At 41.6% G+C, this 24,458-nt stretch overlaps 1 protein-coding gene across 1 annotated transcript in view; it reads right to left on the bottom strand.

The window, feature by feature from the left end:
- myo10 (myosin X) overlaps nucleotides 1-24,458 on the bottom strand; it is a 124,524-nt gene that overhangs the window by 81,860 nt on the left and 18,206 nt on the right. The window contains exon 2 of the mRNA XM_004569454.4: nucleotides 2,927-3,025. Within this exon, the coding sequence (XP_004569511.2) occupies nucleotides 2,927-3,025 (99 nt within the window). The remainder of the gene's footprint in view (nucleotides 1-2,926; nucleotides 3,026-24,458) is intronic.

Below are 24,458 nucleotides of genomic sequence, written 5' to 3'. Positions count from 1 at the left end.
CATCCTGAGGGGAGCATGAATGGTGGCACTACAAAAAACAAATAACAAACCAAAGTGTCTCCTATATCTGTAGGATCTGTCTGATCCACGGATAGCTTTGTTAAGGTTTCGTGCTAATTTATCATGTAGATGTGGAAAAGCAGAGATTTTTCACTCAGTAAGAGAAAACTTTGACCTGCTGGAAACACATTACAAGTTTTAAGAACGCCAAGTTCACGTGGACTCCTGAGGCGACAGATGTAAAGAGAGACGGACCCCTCCATCCTCTAGTTGACATTTTTTACTGTGGTGAGGAGAGTCATTAGCTTCAGTGGACGGCAGGTCTAACAGACTCTCTGAACGAGCAGAGGCCAGGAGATAAGAATGCCTTAATCTGCCAGTAAATCTTCAGGACAATACTTCAGCTCAACATGACCCTAAATCCCTCAGCACTCACATTTAGCGGCTGTCCTCTGGTAGTGACCCTCTGCTGCTCACTGGCTACACAGGAAGTCTTTGTTAAAGCTGTCAGCACAGGAGGGTAGTGCAGAGTAAATCCACCCAAACAGCTTGCACAGGTTATTGTTTGTTGGCCTGATTTTAAAGGCTTTGGTTGAACAGGAGAATAGGTGGCAGTGGAACTCACTGAAGCACAAACATGTGGAAGATTGCAGATATTAAACATCCTGGACTCTTTCAATTCCTAAAAAGGTTCCTCTATAATGACTCTGTGACCCACGGTTTGGCTTGTTAGGGTTTAGTTTAGACAAGACCACCTTTTTTCCTTTTTCTTAAGCACTTTTTTTTCTCCAGATTCAGGTTTTTTTTGCAGTTTCACTTCCCCACACTTGCGTGAGTTCAGTGAAATGACAAATCATTTAGTTCTTCTCCTGCTGCTGGTTCTGGTTAGAACTACTAGTGTAGAAAGACTGTAAGCAGTTTCAGTTTAAGCGTGTCCGAGGGACGAGAACCTTCTTGAAAAAAAGCTGACATACCTGAACTACCTGGTCAACGATTCAGCTAACAGAAGACAGAAAGTTCACGTCAAGTTAGTTATCACTGACGCAATGTCAATTATCCGAACCACCACAACTGGCTATGATCAAGCTCCTCACCTTATCTCTTTATCACTGTTGATATTGCACCAGTCCACCTATCAGTCTCCCACTTGGCTCTTCCCTCACGCATGAACAAGATACCATGCCATGCCACGGCCCCACACAATCTGGAGGGGCTCAAAGGTGGAGAAAAGCCGACCCCAAATAAGCTGCATGGGTCTGAGCTCCTGTAGACCAACTTCCTGCAGGATGGGCTGTTGGTGTCTGGTGCAATGTGGATTGGGTAATGATCAGTTGCCAAATTTGGCATTAGGGAAATGGAGTAAAGTCTAAGTGTTCCAAATAGTGGCGTGACCGATGTCTCCACACCAACATGTGGACATCAGCCATAAGAAGTTGTCTCAGTTTGCAAGCTGTAGTTCAGTTACTCAAACAATCATACAATTAAATTCATTCATCTGCCAACGCAACATCCTAAAACACAGGTGTCGAACTCCAGGCCTCGAGGGCTGGTGCCCTGCAGGTTTTAGATGTGTCCTTGATTCAACACAGCTGATTCAAATGGCTAAATTACCTCCTCAACATGTCTTGAACTTCTCCAGATGCCTGCTAATGAACTAACCATTTGATTCAGGTGTGTTGACCCAGGGTGAGATCTAAAACCTGCAGGACACCGGCCCTCGAGGCCTGGAGTTCGACACTCCTGTCCTAAAAGGTACCTTCACATTAACAAATGTATCCCATCCCAACTAATACTACAAACAATGAAAATAATATTAGGGTCTACTTTTTGTTTCGATCTGCCTATATAAAGAAACGCAACAGAAAGTTGGTTAGACACCCAGCAATCCAGATGAGAACAGAGGTGTGACTATCTACAGGAAGCCAGCCAAATGCTGCTCTTACATGTGCTCTGGTTTGTTGACACCACATGATGCTGGCACCTTTGGCTGTCTTTAAAGTGATTACTTTAATGTTTGGAGTCAATAGACCACCATTGTGTGCAGAAACCAACTTTTTGGGTACTCGTGACACTTCAGTCCAAATCTATGGAACAAAACAGCTCACAGAAGATGTTTTCAAATCTAACGTCAAAACCTCCTTGATTGATTGAGGCATGTTAATTCTTAATAATCAACCCAAAACAATGTAAACCCAGTTCCATCTGCCCTACATCCTCCATATCCACTGTTTTGAAAACATGTGGATCAAAGATGTTATGCAGAGCCATATGGAGTTTAGGGATTTTGAGCTTATCCCAAATTATGGGAAGATCTCGCTAAGCCTGGGCTTTCTTATCAGCAACAGAACAGGTGTGGGAAAGATGGGAATGCTTCTTGTCTGCTAAGCAAACAGGCATATAGACTTAATGTTTTGTCCCAGTAGGATGGAAGGACACTCAAAGAAATGTAACCCTCAGAATCCAAAATTTAACCTTGGACTATACCTGCTTTTTAAGGATGTGCTATTTTACTACATCCAAATTTAATGTTAAGTTTAAGCAAATTGGGCCAAAAAGGTCATTCTACCTGTTGTGTTCTGTGAGTTTTTGCTCCCTCGATGCACTTTACACCTCTTACTTCATATTTTAAAAGTACTACATAGGTCATCTAACTCGTGTTTAAACACTGGATCTCCGGGCCAATCTTTGACATAACATGTGACATACACCAATGCAAATCAGAGTAGCAGGGAACCACCACTGCTAAGGAAGTCTCACCTTATAGCCTAAAAGGCACAGACTTCATTTTAACAGCTAGGTGATATAAAGAGGTCCAGCTAAACTTTTACTTCCATAATGAACATGTATGTCTGCTAAGAGAAGCTCATTATTTGGCACTAACAGTCAGTAGAGTTACTCGAGTGTTACCTGCTATAGTTGTTCTTACCTGGCCATAGTCAGTGGCAAAGACAACAACACCTCCGGAGCAAGAGGACACGGTGCTGGGAAGGAACTGCTCATCCTCCCGTAACCACACCCGGTCGCCCTGCAGAGGAAGAAGAAAAGTTTGCTGAAGACTCTGAATCAAAATATGACATTTATACATTTGTCTCTAAACAATTAATCAGTGATTTTCTGTCATCAATGATATTGCATGAATGGGACCATTATATACAACCTACTACATTTCTTTTTTTAAACTGATAATTTACAAAGCAAAGGGCATCTTAATTTGTTGTTGACCCTCAACAGATCCTAACCACACCTATGCTATTACTGCATAACAGAATCATCTAAATAACTGAATTAAAACCCAAGAAACTGCTTCATGTAACCTAAAAACATTAGAACTCTCTCCTTTTAAATTATTTCGCTTTTAGGTTTCAGATCAATCCAATCTTGTGACTCTACACAACAATGCTAACTGAGTAATGGGATCCACTTCTGCGTCTGGTTTTTTTTGTACAGCACTCTAGAAATCTCAGGGAGACAGAGAAACGTAACTTTATGACAGTATTTAAATAGACTATTTCAGAGGTGGTGCTGTTGGTATATTTTGTCCTTTGCTAAAGACACAGGCTTTCATGTTGCCACGGCATGACCTTTCTCTGACCAAAAGCAGAGTCTCTGCTTTCATGAAAACACGGTAAGCTGTGCAGTGTTTAGTTTCAGAGGTCTCCACCTGCCGTCACCCAGGAGGCCAGTAAAGCTGCATGTTTATTGATGCTTTTTAGCGAGGAGTTCCTGAGAGGACTTTAATACCTGCTGACCAGTCAAGTTTACTGCCACTGGTTTCTACAGCGTTTCTCCTTAGGGTTAACAGCTAGATATGAAATGACTAGAATTCCCCTATTCTTTTGTGTTTGTGGAGGATTAGCAGGGAATCTGTGGAATTTACAAGAGGAGGTCTGATTCTTAACTGCATGTTTAGACGGTTGAAACTTTGTTTGAATCGTTCTTTTGGCTTTGGAAACCTTTAAAAATAATAGCTTCACATCAAGAAAAGCTTTAGTTCAGACAGTGCAGATCATTGATGGATTCGTTTGTTTGATAGGACAGTTTCAGACTAGAAACCAGCCTCCCTGAAATACGACTGAGCTACAGAATCGAGGGGCCCTTCGAGTGGATTCCCTCCTAATCGCATAGCCACATGTGCTGTTGTTCATTAGCGTGGCAGGCTAATGCTAATGGCAAAAACAAGCTCTGCACTTCACTGAGAGGCCCCTCCTCTCTCCGAGCTAGACATACATGTGACCTTTGACCCATGGGCCCTCACTCAGACAGAGCTGCCCTGGTGCAGCAGAGAGGGGCACCTGGGTGGGAAAATGTTAGCAGATGAATGAATGACTGGAGTAAAACGTGCACACACAGAGTAAAGCTCAGCGTTGCAGTGTCAGCAACAGATCAGAGGGGTGCTGCGTGTTGTTCTAAACCCCTGACCGCTCCTCTGTGCGGAGGGAAGCGGCACAGTTCAAATGGTCCTGGGATCTCCTGGTGAGATATAAATGTGGCAGTCAGAGGGACTCGAAAAGGAATTTCTCTTCTGATCCCAATTTGGTCATAAGAAGTCTTACAGAGAAACTGCTCATCATTCTTTACTTTGTTTGGCAAATTATGAATGAAACCGTTGTTATATGAAGTCCTCAATTTCGTCTTTGTTTTAGTTGCTAGTTTTTGCATTCCTTGCTTCTTTGGTTTTGTCTGCCGTATTATTCAGACCTGCTTAAATGACCGAACAAAAGGTAAGAGGGAGAAGAGGAAGGTCCCAAGAGTTTAAACCTTAAGTGTTTAAGATGCTTTTCTGCTTTTGCTGACCACCTGAATGTTCTCCTCCTGTTTAACCGTCTGAATGAACTTTTCCTCTCACGGTTGTGTTGAAAGAAGTCGTCTCCACATGAAGATAAAAATCCATTTTGATATCTTCATCAGAAGATCGTTTACAGGCCTCAGAATACATGAGGACCAAGAGTGTACCGTTGTTCTCACATTATATTTAACCAGGCCTGTTACCAATGATCATGATGTATAAATCAGCCTCTCTCCCATCGCACCATGTATCTATATCCCCTTTCTGTTTTTTAAAATTATCATTTACCGGGTTGGGTTCGTGTTATGAATGAACACATTTTAACCCCAAACCATGACCCTCACGATTTCTGAACCTAAGTGAAAGCGAAATTAAGCGAGTGAAACAAAGGCAAAACACAAATGAGAGCTCTAAACAGAGGCTGGGCAGACAGCGGCGTCGGATTCTTTGGTGCTCCAGAAAAGAACCGAACAAAGGAAGGTGCTCCATTGTAACACGCACAAAGAGAAGGAGTGTGCTGTTTACCAGCCCGGGACATATGGACATTCCTGGTGTGCACCAGCACGGGAATCTGATGCTCGCACCAAGTTTGGATGTAGAAAGCAAAAGGAGGGTCTCCTTCCACCCACTGGCACACTTTTCAAGGCTCTTTTACCTCTAAAGACACCCCCCATCCCACCCCCAAATACACACATACATTCATTTTGTTTGTCCATCCTCTCTCTGCTGAGAGAAGAAAAAGAGGCATCCAGCACACATCTTATCCTTTCTCTCCCACCCCTCTTAATCTTCTCTGCATCTCCTCCTCCCTGAACTCTATCCCTACATGAACACACACACACACACACACACACACACACACACACACACACACACACTACCCTATTTCTAAACAAGGGATCTGGGCCAAAAGACTCCGCTTCACCTCCTCTCCGTCATTCATCACCACTGATTGCCTGAACTTTGAACATCAAAGATCTCATTGGTACTTTACAAAGGAATGAAGAAATTAAGGACCTAAAGTTGCATCTGTTAATGGATGAAAACCACACAGAGTTAAAGGCTAATAAAACTAGCAAACACTCAAGAAGCACGTACCACGCTGCACAAAGCTTCAGTAACTGATATAAGGTGGGCTGGTTAAAGGGGAAATGGTCAAGAAGGTAATGTTTTTAAAACAGCAATACCACAAAAGTTAAGTGTATAATGCATATTTTTACTAGATTAGATCAAGTAGGCAGAGCAGAGGTTTCTCAGACGGCTGCACACAATTCCAACGTGCACGGAAGAGAGGAAAAGTGTTCAGGCCAAACATGTAACAGACATTTGGTGATTACATGTAAAGTCTTCCAAACACATGACTCAATGCAAACAAACAAAAAAATCACTTCACATGCTGATGTACAAGCCTTTCAGCTGAAATTATTCCACACCTGTAGAGTCTCCTTATACCGCCAATAATCACAAATAAATCACAAGCTCATCATCGCCAATTAAAGGACATCCAAAGCAGTAAAGCTCAACTTCAATGAGGAAAGAGAACAAAAGAGGAAACGGTCGAAAAAGATGTTACTGTTACTGTAAATGATTCTGCCCATCAGTCATACTTTAGAAACGAATAATTCTTCATTGCTAGGAACAAGTTTAAACACATCATTAACAGGTTAAAACGCCAGCATTATTTACAGTACATAGAACATTACTGCGTTTCATCTTGTGGCGTTCATCAGGGTCACAACTGAAGCCAAACACACTGGTCTAGCAATAAAGGTGGTCTGTATGCAACGAGTGATAAGAGTTCTGAGCTCTTTAAAACGAACTCGTGATTTGATAACAGAGCATCAGTACCTGATAAGAGCACAACATGTGTTCCTGGTCTGTTGCAGACTACATAAAGACATGTGGTGCATCAGTTTCTTCTAATTAACTTTTCTTCAGGATCCAACCAATGGTTCAGATAACACAAAACTACGTCAAATTACAAAGAAAGTTCTGTTGAAGCAGTCAGAGAATTTCAGCTCGTAAAAGCTTTCAAAACCACATCAACACAAAACCACCAGCCAAAATTAGGAAAAGTGAGACACCTGTACAAATCTGCAGTTACACTAATTTTCTATCACCACATTGACATGAAAGGAAGCGGGGCCTCGCCGAGCTAATGTCAACACATGAGCTGGGAAACGCTTGAGAGTCTCGACTGGGACTGGGAGCTGCGGATCAAAGCCCAGCTGTTACACCAGAAAGACCTCTGAGCCCCTCGGTCCAGCTAAACCTGAACAAACTCTCTCACACACTCAGAGGTGTCCGAGTATGACTGGTATGAACAGGCAGGATAATTACAGTGGGAAAGAAGCTGCTGAAGAATTATGTTGGATGCCCCCTTACACCAGAAAAGAGGTACAAGTGTTTGGATATAGTGAGAAAGAAATAGCTTTGAGTCATAATTGGTTTTCTGAGGGTAGACACATGTTATAAGAAGTGCTTTGTGCATGGTTTTGGTGTTTTTGCAGGCTGTCTTATCCTATCAGATTAAAAATAATATATATAATAGTCAGATTCAACCTTCTATTTTTAGTCATTTTTGATTCATTAGGTTTAGAGCTTTATCCATCCTCCAACGTATAATATCTTCTGTAAACATGTTGGACGCATGTCTCAGTTATCCAGGGAGATGCTCTTTTCTGGCTGTTATCTCAATCCTGACACCTCCTCGTGGCCAGAGCCAAAACACCAACACAAACCTCCCACCCTGAAAGCTCTGGGAGTAGAATTGAAGCAGTCATCCATCGCCTGCGTGTATTTTCCCTGAGTAACCTCGACATGTGTGGCTAATACTCTCCCAGCAGGGAGCTGGGGAGGGGGGGCGAGGATATGTTCGGGGCTGGGAGCGTTCATACGCCATCGGTGTCGGGAATGAGCAGCTGCCTTGTTTGGGAGATTCCACTTCCTCTCCGACAACAAACTGAGTCTTGTGCTCGACCACAGCTACCCCCTCTATCAGCGCCGTCAATGCAAAAGCCTGTGAGGCTTTTTCTTTATCTTTTCGTGAGCATTAAAACTTTGGTATGTTCTCTGGAAGATGACCCGCTGCTGCTCCTGCAAACAAACGCCACTATTTTCTTCCATCTTCATTTATTCCTCTGACGTTCAACTGCTGTTAACAAATAGCTAGAATAAATGAAAAGCCTGCCTTTACACGTATGTATCTGCAAACGAGGAAGCAGCAGTCCAGTTGTTTTCTAGAAGAATCCATGCAATGTGTTGCTGCTGCTGAACTTTGACCTCGTCTACACCAGTTGTTCTGAGACCAGGCACATCTCCAACAGCTGCAGTCCTCCATCAATGTTTGCAGTGAATCTATCCTACCACAGTATTCCTTCAGTCAACTCTGAAGCTCTAAAGAGAACTGAACGTTATGGTGGGTGTTAATGGCATCGTTGCCAGCGAGATGTCTGCACTGCTTCCCTGCATCAGTTACTTGTTGGCCGAGCCACTAGTGACAGTATACGGCTGACAGGCCGCTCAAACACCTGGTTATGGTCCATGTCAAATCTGCTCCCAGATTTCACACTTGTTTCCGATATATCTGAGGTGAAATCCGGGCAGAAACTGCCATAGCATAGCATCTGCACAAACAAGTACTTTAAACAGCTTTAGGAGTTTCCAGAGAGCTCAGTTATATAAAGGAAGGTCCAATTGTTTTGATAACTGATCTTTTCAACCATCGTCCCCAACCTTTTGAAGTAATTTTGACCTGACAAATAACACGCCTTACTCTGTGTTACAGACACCCCAAAAGATTTGTGCTTAACTTTTGGAGATGTGAAATTTCCTATTTTATTAGACGGTGTTCAGTTCATCCATACAGCTTATGAATGCTGATAACTGGGCGCTCTTTTGACTAAATATAGTGACCTTTGGCTCCGCTGTCTGTCTATTTTTCACTCTGGTTGATATTCACTGATCTAAGATAGAAGATTCGTGTGCAGTCTTCATATAACATTTAGCATCTGACATCTTTGTTTCTTTGTTAACTGAAGAAAAGTGTTCAGGGTCTATACTGAAATGAAGAGTTTCATTTATTTACCTTTATTTTAGCAGGGAGAGACATTTAGATTAAATCTTTGTTATACAACAGAGACCTGGCAAAGCAGCAGCCGTACATCAGTGTTGATATATGATACTACCTCTAATCATCAGAATATGATACAGTCTGCCAAATGGTACTTTAATCTCGTCTCCAACCCTCAGTCGTCTCCACCTGCAGATCATCAGGTCCCCTCAGTCAGTCGAGTAGAGCGGATTATCTGCCCCTTGTTTATACAAGCCCCACATGCTCATCACACCATCCCCCTTAAACATCAGGCCGAGAAGAAACGAATGACGGGTTAAAGCAAAAAGAAAAGAAAACTGGTAATTTTTTAAAGTTCTGCACGACTGCGAATAGAAACAAAGCCGAACAACGGATCAGAAGTGCTGCGTCATGCACCACTTATCTGAAGTCTAGAAGGCTTATGAACCCATTTTGATCTCAACTGTTCGAGCACATGATTCATGAGTACTTGAACCCTCAGAAGCAGGCATGCGGTTTCAAAACCTTACTAAATCTAAATTATTCTCTCTTCAGTGCTGAAAACATTATTCTGTGGCTTGAATTTGAATTTTCCACCACCTGATACTCACGCACAGCTATCACTCAAGAGTAAAGATAAACAGTGAGGCTGATCCTGCACCCCGTCTTACTCTGACCGTGATAGCAGGAGATTACAACAGACGGAGGGCAGGCCCAGATGCTTATTATCACGTCGGCTTTGTGAGAGACATTGTGTGTCCAGCAGATAGTGATAATTTCCTGCAATGTGTCGTAGATAGCAGCTCCAGACCTTTTGTTTTGCTTTGTCTTTGGTGTGAGCAACCTGCTGGATGGATTAATTATTAACTGTTAGTGGGAAATACTTTTTATGACTTAGCAACTGTCACACGCTCACGTGATTTTGAATTTGTCTTCAGTTTATCAAGACGTGACATTTAAACTGCTGCTGAGGAAAGCCTCTGAGTGTTTGTCAGCCGAGTTGTGAGCTTAACGTGAGACGGATAAATTGTCTGGAAGTTTCCCCTACTTGAGGTGATGGTGGCAGTTGGAGAGTAAATCATTTTTACCGCAGAGAGATAATCTATGATTTCCACAAAGGTGAAAGTGTTTGATTTTTAAGCCACTTCAGAATAAAGTTTATTTTTTTGCAAACCATGTGCTCCCTGTGCTTCCCTGTGATGACAGTGAGTTACAAACAATGGAAACAATGCACACCTATACACCGGTGTTTACTGTGAAACTGCTCTCTGGGGAATGCAGCCAGGAGGAAGTCCACAAATTGACCTTGAACCTTTGCCAGCATGCGGTGCAGACCAATCACCTCGCAAAGCGTTTGTGGAGAACCAACCAGCACAAGCTCAGCGGAAGACGTTATTTAGATTTGAAAGACTGGACACACAGAGTGAGATCAGGGGATTGTGGGAACCGATTAGCCCGCTGTATTGACTTGCCTGGGAAAGCCTCACAACGTGTCACACACAGCAAAACAAACACACAAAGACAATTACACATGATTAAACCCAAGCACACTGACAGAAATACACACACTCGTCAGCGTGAACTCATTTATCGGATGCACACATTTCACTCACAACTGTATGCGCGCAGTAATATCAATAAACAAACACGTTGTAATGCAAAACATCCTATAAACTTGCAAACGTGCATTAACTCACACATGGAAACAAGCAAATCATACAAACTGCAGATGCACAAGCACAACGACTGCATGCGCACACACACACGTACTCTTACACCGACAAATCCAAACGCACACAGTTTTACGACCACGCAAACACAAGATCAGCTAAACATACTAAGAAGAATATGGACAACTGAACATGCATTTGGGGAAATTAGTCTGTCGGAGTCACGAAAAGCTTCACCGGTTAAAGAATTGTCACAAAATAAAAAGAGAAAACTGGGGGGGGGGGCCTATTCCAGGTGTCATATGGTGAGAGGGGGAATGAACCTGACATCCATGTGTTTGGACTGTGGGAGGATGCTGGAGGACGTGGAAAGAATCGTTGCAGACACAAACTACACACAAAAGAAACTCTACCATATCAAATATTAAACAAATACATACACATACTGTATGAGGCTGTAAACGTACATTTTTGCTGAAAAAGGGTTCTATGGGGAATGAATCACTTCGCACTTAGTGGCCCAGTTTTCCAGCCATGAAGACTGCTACTTGATCCAAAAAGAATAATATTTCTGTCATCATCCCTGCAGCCTTCAGCACAGCTAAAAATAACAGTTACTTTACATATTGAGTATTTTAAAAGCTTCGGTTTGTTTTTCATTATGTTGATTGGAGACATGTGAAACCAGTTTTCCTTTAACGAGCTTTGATGTTCTTCCATCTTTCTTAAAAAGCAGTCTAATCTCAGCCTATCGTTTAGGGAACGCTCTTATGTAACTCACTGAGGATGGAAGTTTACATTATCAAAGTCTGCTACAAAACTACTTGTTGTTTTTCCTTTTTTTCCCCTTTAGCTTCAAGCAAAACTCAATTCACAAGAGTTATAGGAAGTACAGAGTTGCACGGGGAAAATGTAATTGTCTTCTTTGAAGCCGCTATATGGACCAAATCTTGGAAATGGTTCAGCACTGTAAGTGACGTCCCCACCGGTAGCTCGATCAGCGCTGAATACACTTCATCTGTCATAATAACTGCTGCCTTTACATGAGCTCCTTCTTATTGAATTTCCAGTGCTTAATGCACCTTAATTAGACGTTACTTAACCACCCGGCTCAGTGAGCAGTGCCACGTATTACTGTGCCCTGAGCTGAGTGTGTCTGCTGAAGCCTGCGAGTCCTGACACATGACATGTCATTTCTTCTGAGAGCGGAGAAGTTTTATTAACGTGAATAAATTGGGAGTGTGGGATTTTTGGAAGGTGAGTCTGGATGGATGTAAGGATAAAACCTAAAACTGTTGCACGATGTGTAGAGACACTGCACAATTATTTATGAGTTTAAAGATGTTTTGTTTTTTGTCGTCTGAATTCGGCTTTTAAATATAAGTCTTCCACTTATCCAAGTTCTCAAAAAGACATGAAGATGAGTACAGAACTACTAAACTAAACTAAATGAGACAGAAAGAGGGAGAAAAATGAACTATTAATGCACCAGATATCCCCCTCTGTGTGCGGCTCCTTGATGGGACTCTGTTGTTCTGCTGCCACATCACAGCCAAATCGCACCCACTCAGCTTGTAAGACAGACACTGAAAAGCCAAATTCCCGCTTCCCATGGCTGTTCGCTAGCACAGGGGTAAATGGAACCATGTGTGTGGCCCTGCAGACACATCGTACTGAATATTCTGAAGGTTTTTCCCGCAATCCAGTGAAAAGGTGTGTTTTTTTCCCCTGGCATCTTTATTCAAACAGGCTCATCTATGACACAAACTTCTTCTCAGTAAAGCGATTCACTGTCGAGACCCGTGAAGGCTTCAATCGACAGTTCTGAAGCTTTCTGTATTTACGAGGACAAACAGGCCCGTGCATTATGGAAGGAAGTCGGAGGTTGCAGAGGCTTTTTCTGGGATAACTAATGTTGATGATCATGATGATGGATAAAGGAGAACTGTGATTATCACACTAAAAAACACACCGACATATGCAGAAGTACAGAAAAAAACCCCAGTCTGCACACACACAGGCTCTGCTCATATATGATCTGTGACCCATTACACAGACATGAGCAGCAGCCATAAAACACACACGGCTCCGCTCACAGCGGCCAATCGGATGCTGCGAGGAGCTGCTGACTTGACTGAGTTTAGATAATGTTTCTGATTAGATTTTCATGCACCGCAGTAATCAGAGCGCTGGCTGTATTCTGACTCTGATGCTCTGTGGAAAAAGGCTTTTTGTTTTTATGAGGTGTTTATAGAACTACTGCACACTGCATTCCTGTTTACAGCACACTGAAAAATGACCGTAGATGTTTTAGTCACTTGCGTTTTCCTCCAGCGGCCAATTTCTAACTCGATCTCACATTATTTTTTTCATGCCATTTTCACCATTTAAACGAGCCCTCCTGATTTAAACAAACCGTAAAAATCCAAACACTAAATTATAAATCGATGGAGGTGCAGACATTGTGTTGTATACAGTACATTGTTTGATTGCATTTTATTAATTGCTGCTATGTTTGGCTCATTCTATGGAAATCCCATTCTGACCACCTCCACATGCACTTTCACCCTGGACGTCAAGCACACAGCAAACGTCCTTTTTTGTATCAAAACTTTTACGGCCAATCTGCAGTGCAGACTAGGGTTGTGATGATTTTAGGATTTCAAACTCAGTACCAATACCCAAGAACACACTTGAGACTCCAAACCCTTTTCAATACCACAGGCATTTTTATCCCTGTGACAAACATCGTTGGGGGGGGGCACATTTCAGCAGATAAAACAAAAAGCAACAGTGTGAACCGACTGTAGTAGAAGCTCTGTGCTAGAGGCTCGGCAGTACCGTTTTATCTTGATGAGGAAATTGCATAAATGACTCTTTTATGAAAGTTTTACTGATAAATATCAGTGAACTCTGCATACATGGTCAAGGAAAAGCAAGCATAAATATAAAAATGAGCCAACGAAAATCTGTTTTATGACATTCACTCAGGACTTCCAGCTTTCACTGACCACAGGATCAACTTTTAACAAGCTCCCTCTGTTTGCTTTTCACTCCTGTGCCTTATTTTATGGTTTATGACGTCACCATAGCTCAGTGGCTTTGTGGTTGGAATATACTTAGAGTCCAGACTCAGCTTAGAGATGGTAAACATTTAGAGAGCAAGTGTGTGGGTTTTTCTTCCCTTTTTCCCCCCTTCAGGCGAGTGGAAGTTCATCCAGGATCAGTTTACTCAGAGGGAATCTTCTCAGCCAGAAACTAGCTGCTTTTAAAACATATGGAATCAGGAATGATTCAAATTTACCCCGTTTTTCACTTTAAAACATGTTGCAGTTGAGCTGCCTTCACTCAATTCTAATGCAGCTCATAAATTTAATTTATGAAGATGGACACTTGGTTTACAAGGCAGGAGAGGACATCAATAAGCTCTCTGCTTATGAGGATGTGTAAGGACACAAATTCTCTCTGACTGTGGTGGGATGGTACCTGAGCTGAAGATAACACACAGCTAACACACATTGCTAACAACAATTCTGTATTTAACCTGGCCAAAATATACAAAAACAAGGTTTTAAGTTACATCCTTAACCAATCTTGGGCTTTCAAGGTTTGGACACTAAGTAGACAGAAATTATTACAAATGAAAAAACCCACCTAAAAATATTAAAGAATATTAGGGCATAATATTCCAGCGGCATAAAAGCCAAGCACTTCAGGTTGGCTCCAAAAAATAGTTTTGTCTCTATAGTTTTGCCCTTAATGACAACAGGATGGGGCTGAAATGTTCGCATACACCTCGCCTGTATTAAGACTTAGAGTCATGCAGATTCACGGTTGGCTCCGCTGAGCCATTTCTTCTTGTTCGGCATTCGTTTTCACAAAAGAACACCCGAAGGAGTCCGCTCGCTTTGTGCAAAATTACAAGAACATTTTGTTTTGGCTGTTACAAATATTAAAGCCGAACTTGAGCTCTATAAGTACAAAGAGGTGATGTCATGTCTTTAGCTTAGCTATGTGCAGTTTTTATTTTCATTCATTTCTGTAAAGGTTTGGTTTGAGCTAGAAATGTTAGTAATATTTTTCGGGTGTATCCATAAGTATGGATGTATCCATATAGCTATATATCCTGATGTATCCGTATAAAATACAAAAATCAAGACAGCAGAGCAGCAAAGAAACTGGGAAATAAATCCTATTCTAAAGTAAACAGTGTGAGGAAGCACAGCTTTGGTACCAATGGTTCAAATTTTCAGGCTGATCATAAACTGTGAGAAAAAAAAATGAAAAAACAAGCTCAAAACCCAGTGAACTGTACATAACACCTGGTAGGCTTAAATTATTAACGACGCCGTTGTCAGCAGGGGTCAGAGGTCCCGGCACGCAGCACACTCCGATGTCAGGGAGTGAGCATGAGCAGAGGTGTTGACTGGAAGCTCCACAGGAAGCAGCTGCTCATCAGCAGACCGTCTTCCTGCTGTCAGTGATCAAAAACAACGTGCACAAAGAGACGAGAGGAAAAGGTATCCTCACACTCGTGAAAGTGATACTCGCTAAACAGGACTGCACATCTCAAGAGAGCCGATTAATTAAAAGGCCCATTCATCCAAATTTAAAAAGGCAAATTTCAGAAAGCCTTTAGGCCTTAAATAAATGCATGAATAACACTTTCCCACACTAAATTCTTAAAGCTTCAGAGACGTGTATGTCTGGGAGATGAAGCTCTCAGTATTCTCCTTCAGCTGCTTGGTGGATAATTAAAAGGCATGTCGCTGTGGATCTGGAGAGCAGCTGTAGGGTGGATACATGTGAGTTTGCAGCTGACTCGGGAGAGACTTGGAACCTCTTTTGGTTGGAAGACAATCAAACCGCCAGGGGGAAAACACAAGTACGCTGTTTCATGAGCTGAGAACAAGAAACAGCACTCGGCCGGGCACTGCAAACAGGACAGAAGGCAGAGCCACAGAGAGGTGTCACTGTCGTGAAATGCCTCAGCAAACACAGGTCAGTGAATCTGATGCCAATTAAATATGTTTCTGCCCGTTTCTTTCTGTTAGGGACTCAGCGTGCTGAAGAACTTCAGCTTTTCCAACTATAAGTGTACTTACTGTCAATATTAATAACAGAATCCCAAAAATGTAATAAATAAATATAGTTTGGAGTGGACTCGAGGCCTCTTCAAGCAATACACAATATTTACTGTATTCATGTTTTACCCCCTTATATCCAACTAGGGTATCAGTCGCCCCCCCCCCCAAACCTCCTCTGGGGTGAGATGCGGGACACGCACAGGGACCAAATCAGCTGTCTCACCTGACTTCCCTGTTTTAGCCAAGCTGTCACCAAAAAAAAAATGAACCAAGTCTTGTAATCATAAATCACTGTGCAGTCGTATGACTCGGGTGGAGGGACGTCTGAATATAAAAATACAGTTCTCTGTTAGTACTTACTAGGACGGATGCCCAAATACTACGCAGTTTACTTCTAACCTTAACAGGAGGAAACCTTACCAGCCTACAATAAAGACCACCTTCAGTCGGGCCAATCAGGAAACAGTTAGTTTATGTGGGAGAAGAAAATATACCGCAGTGCTGTAGGTCAGACACCCGGTTAATCTGCAGTTAGGACAGTGCAGATAAGTGTTCTTCTGAGTGTGTTACTGCTAACAGATGAGTGCAGTAAAGCTTAATTTATAGTTCTGTGTTCAATCACCTACGCTGTAGCCTGACATACACCTTTTCCAGAAGGGTAACTACATATTCCAGCAATGCAGACTACATCAACTGTGGTTGGTCTGCTTTATTTGCTTTGCACGTGCATAATCCCTCTGTCAAACTGGACCTTTTTGTAAACACTATGCACACGTAGCAGTGATGGAAGCTCACATTAAACAGATCAAATATGTATATGACATCAACGTAAACCAAAAGCACAGAAGCTCCACCCACCTGCTGTTCAAACCTTCTGTTTGAAGGTTCAGCGAGGAGCAGCCAATGAGAAGATGAGCATAAAGGGCTTGTTTTAGAAACAATAAGACCTGACAGTCTGCACAAAGACCAGTATCGGATTATTTCCGAGTAACTTTCCAAGTTAAGTTACTTGGAAAGTTGCTATAATAGTTTTGCATGGTTCACATAAATTTGAGGATTAACATAACCGGTCAATTTTAAACAGATTTAAGGCACATTTCATGTGCCATTTTCTAATTTCCTAATTTTTGTGTATAGACTCAAATAATTTTGAGGTCCTCTCTCTTTCAGTGTCTCAGTAACAGAAATTATTGATCAATATCTAACAGCTCCAAGTCCAACAGGATAAACTCAGAGCAGCAGAACTGTTCAGTAAGCATGATCCACCGTGCAGTTTGAAAGGTTAGATTTTCATAGGAGCCACAAAAAGACGGATTTGGAAGTGTTTCGAAATATTGGCAGATTTCCAGGATGAATCAGTCTGCGTTACAAGCCAACCAGAAGCCCAGGAAACATCACTCTGGATGTCACGCTGATTCCTGTAACTGCACTAATAACAGTTTACCTTCTCATCTTGCTCCTACAAGTGGGTGTCGTTTCAACGGGTAATCTGACAGTCCCACCACGTGTCAACACCGTGACATCTTCAGCTGAAGCAAAAGTGAGGGAAGCATGCAGGAATTTCACAATGACTGAACATCTGTGGATACTTTACTGTCGTTCCCAGACAGGCTTCAACTGTTTTTTCCCAATAAGTGCAGTTGCTTAATAAAATTTGCTCTTGGCTGTTTGTGTCTGGACATGTTTGACGGGAGCCTTTCTGGATGAATTTATATTATTTGCTAATCGAACTTGACTGACTCAGCGGGGTGTGTAAGGTTTCACCGCTCTGCCGCTGCCACCAACAGAGATGGTCAGACTCAGATTATTTTTATCTTATGCCAAAATGAGGAAAAACCCCGAGACACAACATGCAGCTCTACTTTTGTTACAATATTTCCTGTAATTGAAACTTACCCCCACCCCCGATATATTTTCAAGAATGAGATAAGCACAGGTTATGAGACTAAACAACAACTACAATAGTTCTTTGTAGGCTGAAAATGTGCCGCAACCTGTACAACAAGCCTTTGAGGCAAAACTGTAATATCACAGCCAGTCGAAACTGTCAGTTAAACACTTAAAATGACATCTTAACAAGTCATGTACTTTGTTTTTTTACTACACATCCTTAGCAGAGAACTTTACTGTGAAAGTAGAATGGGAGGCAGAGCCCTCAGCCTTCAGGCTCCTCTCCTCAGGAACCAGCTCCCAGTTTGGATGCAGTCAACAGACGTCGTCTCTACTTTTGAGATTAGGCTTCAAACATTCCTTTTTGATAAGTTGGTTAGCGCTACAAACCACTCCTTCATTCTTCTTAGTAACCTCATACTAAGTAGTAGCTCTGCTTGCTTTACCCCCCCCCCAAAGCAGACTCTTTCTGAGCCTGGTTCTGTCACAGCTTAAAAGGTGGTTTCTCCTTCACGCTGCCACAAAGTGCTGCTCCGGGGGGATTATTAGCTTTCTCTATATCGTTAGCTTCATAGCATAATTGCCTAAGTCATTTGACTAAGTCAATGACTTAGGCACTTATGCTATGAAGCTAACGATATATAATGCTGTAAAGGCCTTCATCATTCCATGCAATGTACTTTGGGTTGACTTTAAACTATAAAAATAAATAAATAAGCAAAGAGAATGTGTAAATCAGGAGGGAGTAGCAGCTAAAACTACTTAAAATTTCATTGCTAAAAACGGAAAATGTGTAAAAACCCGGCAGCTGCATGCTCAGAGTTTAATGGAGCTTATAAAAATAGTTTCAGAATCTATCCACATCTATTCATAGTTTCAGACATAACATCGAACTTCTAATTTTATATATTTAAAAACAAAATTCAGTACATCAGACTTGTGTATTCACTTTAAACAATTTAAAATGTTTAAGCTGCGTGCACGTTGATGGAAACTGTCCATATGGCAGACGGCAGGAGCCACGACTGACGGGCTGTTCAGCCTGAACCACAGTGACTAATGATGCAGTCAGTGATGACATGGAAGTTTATTTATTACTAAACAAAGCCAGCGCAAACAGAATACAAATCTAACAATGAGAGCGACGCCCTCCAGACTTTAGACCACAATGACTGCTTTTTGCTTTAGACATGGCGTGAACATGTCTCTCAGCCACATTGTGCGCCATGACTCAAAGTCAAACATGTTCCCACCTTTAGTGTCTCACCAACAAACTGTTCTCTGAGATATTTATTTATTTCTCGGAGCTTTCTAATGAACTCCTGATGACAGCAGCGTTTGTCTCCATGCACTTCCTGTGAGCTGCAGATGACAGTTTGGTTCACTGCGTCTCATTAACTATTCAGTAGCTCTCATTGTGTTGTTCTGGTAACTCTTGAGTCACACTGCAAGAAGGTGACATTGTGTGTTCATTAGTCTGCGTTAATGACTCAGTGGTGTATTTGGCGTTAACTAAACTGCCAAACAAAGACACATATTAGTGGGTTTTATACATTTAGCGAGTTTAGAGTAGAGATGGACCGATCCGATATCACGTATCGGTCCGATACTGACCTAAATTACTGGATCGGATATCGGAGAAAAATAAAAAATGTAATCCGATCCATTAAATATCACGAAAGCACCTCACAAAACTTGCAACACGCCGTAACTCACCTCAGAAAGTTAGCACGTCGGAGCAGTATGCATCACGTGATAGAGCGGCTGTGGCATGCGGTGGTCTGGATAGCATTTGGAGCTTCGCTAGCAACCCGCATTTCATCTCCGACAAAGTTATCCCGAGAGAAGTAAAGCAAGTGTGTAAGTCCATCTCTGAATGTTTGTAAAGCATTCCTGCGTTAAGCTTAACAAGCGACTGCCTCTCCTGCTGCTACTTCAATCATGAAACTGCTTAACGATCAGCTGATCGGCTTTTCTGTCGCGAGTCCGTCTCTCTTGTTTGTTTTTGGCCCACTTTGCACCAGAAAGAGGAAACCAGCGGCTGAACAACAGCAGCACGTTTAAGCTTGATCAGCTATTGTTAGAATGTATTTAATATTACTTTCTACTCGAGGATCTTTTTCTACGTAGCTGACGCTGGTAACTGTGCAGGGGCGGATCTAGCAAAGTTTAGCCAGGGGGGCCGATAGGGCATTAACAGGGAAAAGGGGGCACAAAGACATAGTTTTCTTTCTTATTCTCATTTAAAATGTCTAGCTTTTAATAAATAATTATCTTACACCCAAAGTTTTAATTTGATGTAAAATGAATAGAAGTCAATTACTGTATATAGTGACTATTAAGTCTAATATATATACCCTAGTAAACTATAGTACTTTTTCCTTTGGGAAGGTACCATCTGTGCAGTCTGCAATTTTGTTGAAGAAAGATGTTGAATCTATTTAATATTTCTTGAAAAATAATTGATTTCTGTGCATTTTTTTTCACACTGCATCAAATTAAGGTTGATTACGTCGATTAAGCATCATGAGGTGGAGCGTGAGGGGTGGTTCCCTATTTTTTATTTATTTATTTTTGTTGCTGGGAGTTGGAACCCTATTAGTTAGGTTGCTCAATATTTACGCTAAGTACTCTTTAAAATACCAGAATAGGGAGGATGGTGTAGGCTTAAGTTTATTAGATTGATCAGTATTGCTGAACTATGAAACATTTTTTTTTGCATACAGGTATAACAGAATAGCTTTAGTGTAGTTGTTGTTTTAAACTTGAGTATGAACTTATACAAAATGCAGCAAGATATTTAAAAAAACAGTTTTGTTGATTAAAAAACACTATCGGATTCATATCGGTATCGGCAGATATCCAAATTTATGATATCGGTATCGGTATCGGACATAAAAAAGTGGTATCGTGCCATCTCTAGTTTAGAGTGGTCAGACGTGAGGATGTCTTATTTATCTTAGAGCACCAAACTAACTCCATCATCACATGTGCTAAACTGCAGCTCTCAAAAACAAGATCCAGGCAACATTACAGTTAACATTTACAGTGCAACAAACACATTATCTTAAACCATGCAATCAGCCGCCACATAGAGGAAGCGGACAGTCAGCCACTGCCAAAACTGGAGTTATACTGGGAACCTCTGAGGATGTGAATGAATAGCATGGGAATAAATCTATGAACATGGAACAGACCAATGCTGGAAAGACCTTAAATACTTAGGAAACCACACTGTAATTACAGACAGAAATATATGTATAAAAAAAAGACAATGTGCAATGAATCAATTCATGAAGAGAAAACAAAACATGAAAAATGTGTCTTTAGGGGTCAGACGTGGGAAAGTTGGAATGCAATGATTCCCCCTGAATATTTGACAGAGGCGATTGACTTTGGTTTTGGCTGATGAAGAAAACAGGTGTGGAGCTTCATGCACCACAAGAGACATCCAATTCAAGCTTAGCTGCAGCTTTCTTGCAGATCTGGCACATATTACAACAACATGAAGAAAAAGGAGGGAATTTGAAAAAAACGAGCCAAATTGAGCATAGCATTAGAGGCCAGGAAGTTAAGCTCCGCAACATTCATGGCATCCGTCGGGATCCTTCTGCACATCCACCTGGGAGCGCAGTTTTAAGCTGGTTTAGTTTGCGTGCAGTCAGTCTACCTCTGCAAGCCAGTTCGCAACCCAATTTGTAGTAACTTTACAGATACATCAACCTTTGCCCATACTGTATACAGCTCTTGCTTACTGCAAGTTGTTAGACTTGATGTAATACTGTAGATTGTTCCATGATGCCACACAGTGTTAAAATATGCAGGTGGTCGCCCAACAAGAACATGGAGATAGTAACTGTTACTTTTGTTGTCCACTGAGGTTCAGCACTCTCCCTCTTTCCTCTTTAAAGCTTCCACCAAGCTGTGCATGTCACACTGCAAAAATAGTTCCAAGTTTATGTTTCTGCTGATCCAAAACTCACAGTTTAGCAAAGCCACCTGCACACTGTGACCTTTCTCTTTTTCTTCAGCTAAACAGCTCCTGACTTTCTTTGAATTGGCTCGTTATTTAGTGCCAGCACCTGGTCGCTGGCCCCGCTACAGACAACTGAAAAGACGCTTCTGGTTTCCCCGTTTCAAGGCAGCCACATGAAACAACACAAGAGCCAAAGACGACTTTGGCTCAGACACACTTTTAAGAGTCCAACTAAGACATAAGCAGCATGCAAAAAAGACGAACGTGTTCAATGGAGATCTGAAGAAGTCCTTTGAAAGCAAACAGCTTTGAAGTGAAGAAATTCTGACTTGCCTTTCCTGTGAGGACTAATGTCTTCGTTGACCCAGTTCTTTCTTTTTCTGCCCAGGTCACCTCTGTGCACAACGGGTGAGATGGTTGTCAGTGTGGTTTCTCATCCATATGAAATGTTCTGAGAATGATTGTGGTCAACTACATTACAGCCAACCATAGGTTTTTGAGAGCAGCTTGCAGGTGTGAAGCGGTAAGCGAGGCAGCTTTAAAGTCGAAACCCTGCATCTCCAAAAGTAAAAATAAATTCTCTTTTCATGTTTTTTGAATGAGGATCCACTTTTGGGCCGTTTTTGGTTTGCAGAACAAAGTGACTGTGAATCCCACAAACCCAGGCTGTAATCTCAGTTATGCTTGCTGGGCGGCTTCCTTGTTTTCTCCTCAGTGAGTCAACCATGCAACATGAACAGAAAGAGCCAGTGGGGCTTTGTGTGCCATTTTTAGTCAGGTATTTGTTCTTTTTCTTTTCTTTTTTAACATTTTTTAATTGGGGGGGACTTTATTGCCTAAAAAGCACTGAACTGTTTTTATTGTGGTCATTCAACGAAGAGAAAGATTTGTCTCTGTAACACTAACATTTTTTTACCTTCAACTGGCAACCTTGTTGTACTCTGTCAGTGGTAATTTTATATTTCCATGAATGATTTTAGACCAACCAGTCCGCATATTTATTTTTCTCTACAGTTACATTTTTTCTTTTATTTGAATACATCTCATTTACATGAGCAAAGTCGCTTTTGTTGCATCTGATCTTAAACAAAACAATCATTTGTATTTAAGGCAGGTTTGGTTTGGTGATCAGCTTTCTCGTAATTATGCTTTTCCAAGACATTATTTCAGTGAAATATATCCACAGTTGCAATTGGTATTCTGGGCGCTGCTTCCATCCAAGCTTTGGTGTGTTTCCAGCATTTAGATGCAAATGAAATCCTCCACATAAATGAATAAAAATGAACTGGTCTATGAAATTCACAAACAAAATGTCAAAAGCCTAAGACTACAGATGTAAAATGGAAACAGAAAAGCCAAGTATGACTCAAAAAAAAAAACCTCTTACAGAGCACTAGTAACAGCTTAAATGAATTCACTTGTAGTCTAAATGAATTCAGCGAAGATGGCACCGTGTTTCACTCCCCAATCCAAAAATTAAACAGCATGAATTTGCTGCAGCTCTGATTCATGCCTCTGTTTGGCTGCTACTTTAAGTCAATGGCAGCTTAAATGAATTCATTTAATTTTCAAATGTAGAAAAACAAATACTTTGTACAAGAAGAAACCAGCGGTCGAAAATGGTTCATGGTTTTGCCACCAACAAAAACTTTTTACAGTGTCTGCTTAATCATGTTACCTACACTAAGCTCGCCCCACTAAGCACCTAATGGAAGTGAATATAAACACACCACTGCAATCTACCACTATTAACTGTGTTTATCCCATCACAAGACTTGGCTATCTCAGCATATATTTATGTCTCCTTCTGCTAAGAACCATGCAGATCATGATTTCCAGATTTCATGAAGCTGGACCAGACCACAGGAAACACAGCTCTATATTAAATAAAGCCATTTTATTTTCTCCTCTGAGAGCTTTCAGTCAAAGGAAGAACAATAAGTGAGCTTTCTCCACGCTGCTCCACAGGGAGGGAAAGAAGATCACATTAGTGGCAATAAGGGATTTAAACATTACACTGTACATGAATCTAATGCACAACTTGAAAACATGACCAAAACACTGTATAAACAAAACTGAACACAGTGAACCAGTTTCTGGCTAAACAAATGTCTCGTCTGCGACTCATTAGTCATCACAAGCATGCATGCAAAGCGATTCGTCTCCGCCGCTGCATGTCTGAGCCCAAATCAAACTCACGTGAGGAAATCTGAATTCAAAGGAATAAACTAAACTTAGATGAGACTCTTAAACTTTCTGCAGATGTGAAACTCAGGATCAACAATGACCTGACGTTGAACTAACTGAGCTTAGACTGGTTTCCATCCCTAAGGACCACTTAGACCATAAAGGAGGGAAATGACCAGAGTCCTTTCTGTTGGGCCCACCTGACCTACTTTCTCCTTCTGTGTTTGTCTATGAAAGTATCCATGCACACGAGAGCATGGGAGAGTAATTTGTGCACGTTTAAGGCATTGTTTGCACAAGTGCAGCATTCCGGCTGAAAAAGCGTGCACACATACAATAACTCTCATTGTAAACGGCGCTTTCAGCTACTGCGTTAGCAGGATGTTCTGTGCATCATTGTGTTAGTGTGTGTGTGGGTTTGTGTTTGCTACAAGTTGGCAGCTGAGGCCACAGTTGCCATGTGTTGCCCAGCTGTGGTCGCATGGCGCTGCTTTTGCAGACTCCAAGAAGGAGAAACGGACGAATATAAATACCGCCTTCCCCTCTCTGCCATTCTCCTGGGACCAGCAACAGACGTCTTGTTATACAAAAAGAGGCGGATTTACCCCCAGAAACAGATTGTGTGACTCTGCAAATTAAGGTAGCAGTTTGGTGTGACCTGGAAACATCTGAAGTCATTTAACGCGCCAATAAGCAGTGAAAGCAGTGAAAGGAGTCTTCCAGCAACAAAAAATAAGATGGCATGGAGAGCAACCAAAGGTTTCACACATGCATGTCAGACCTGAACTTT

The sequence above is a fragment of the Maylandia zebra genome, linkage group LG18 (genome assembly GCF_041146795.1).
Source record: "Maylandia zebra isolate NMK-2024a linkage group LG18, Mzebra_GT3a, whole genome shotgun sequence".
Classification (NCBI taxonomy): Eukaryota; Metazoa; Chordata; class Actinopteri; order Cichliformes; family Cichlidae; genus Maylandia; species Maylandia zebra.
Note: the sequence above shows the minus strand (reverse complement) of the source record. Positions and strands in the feature narration are given on the sequence as shown.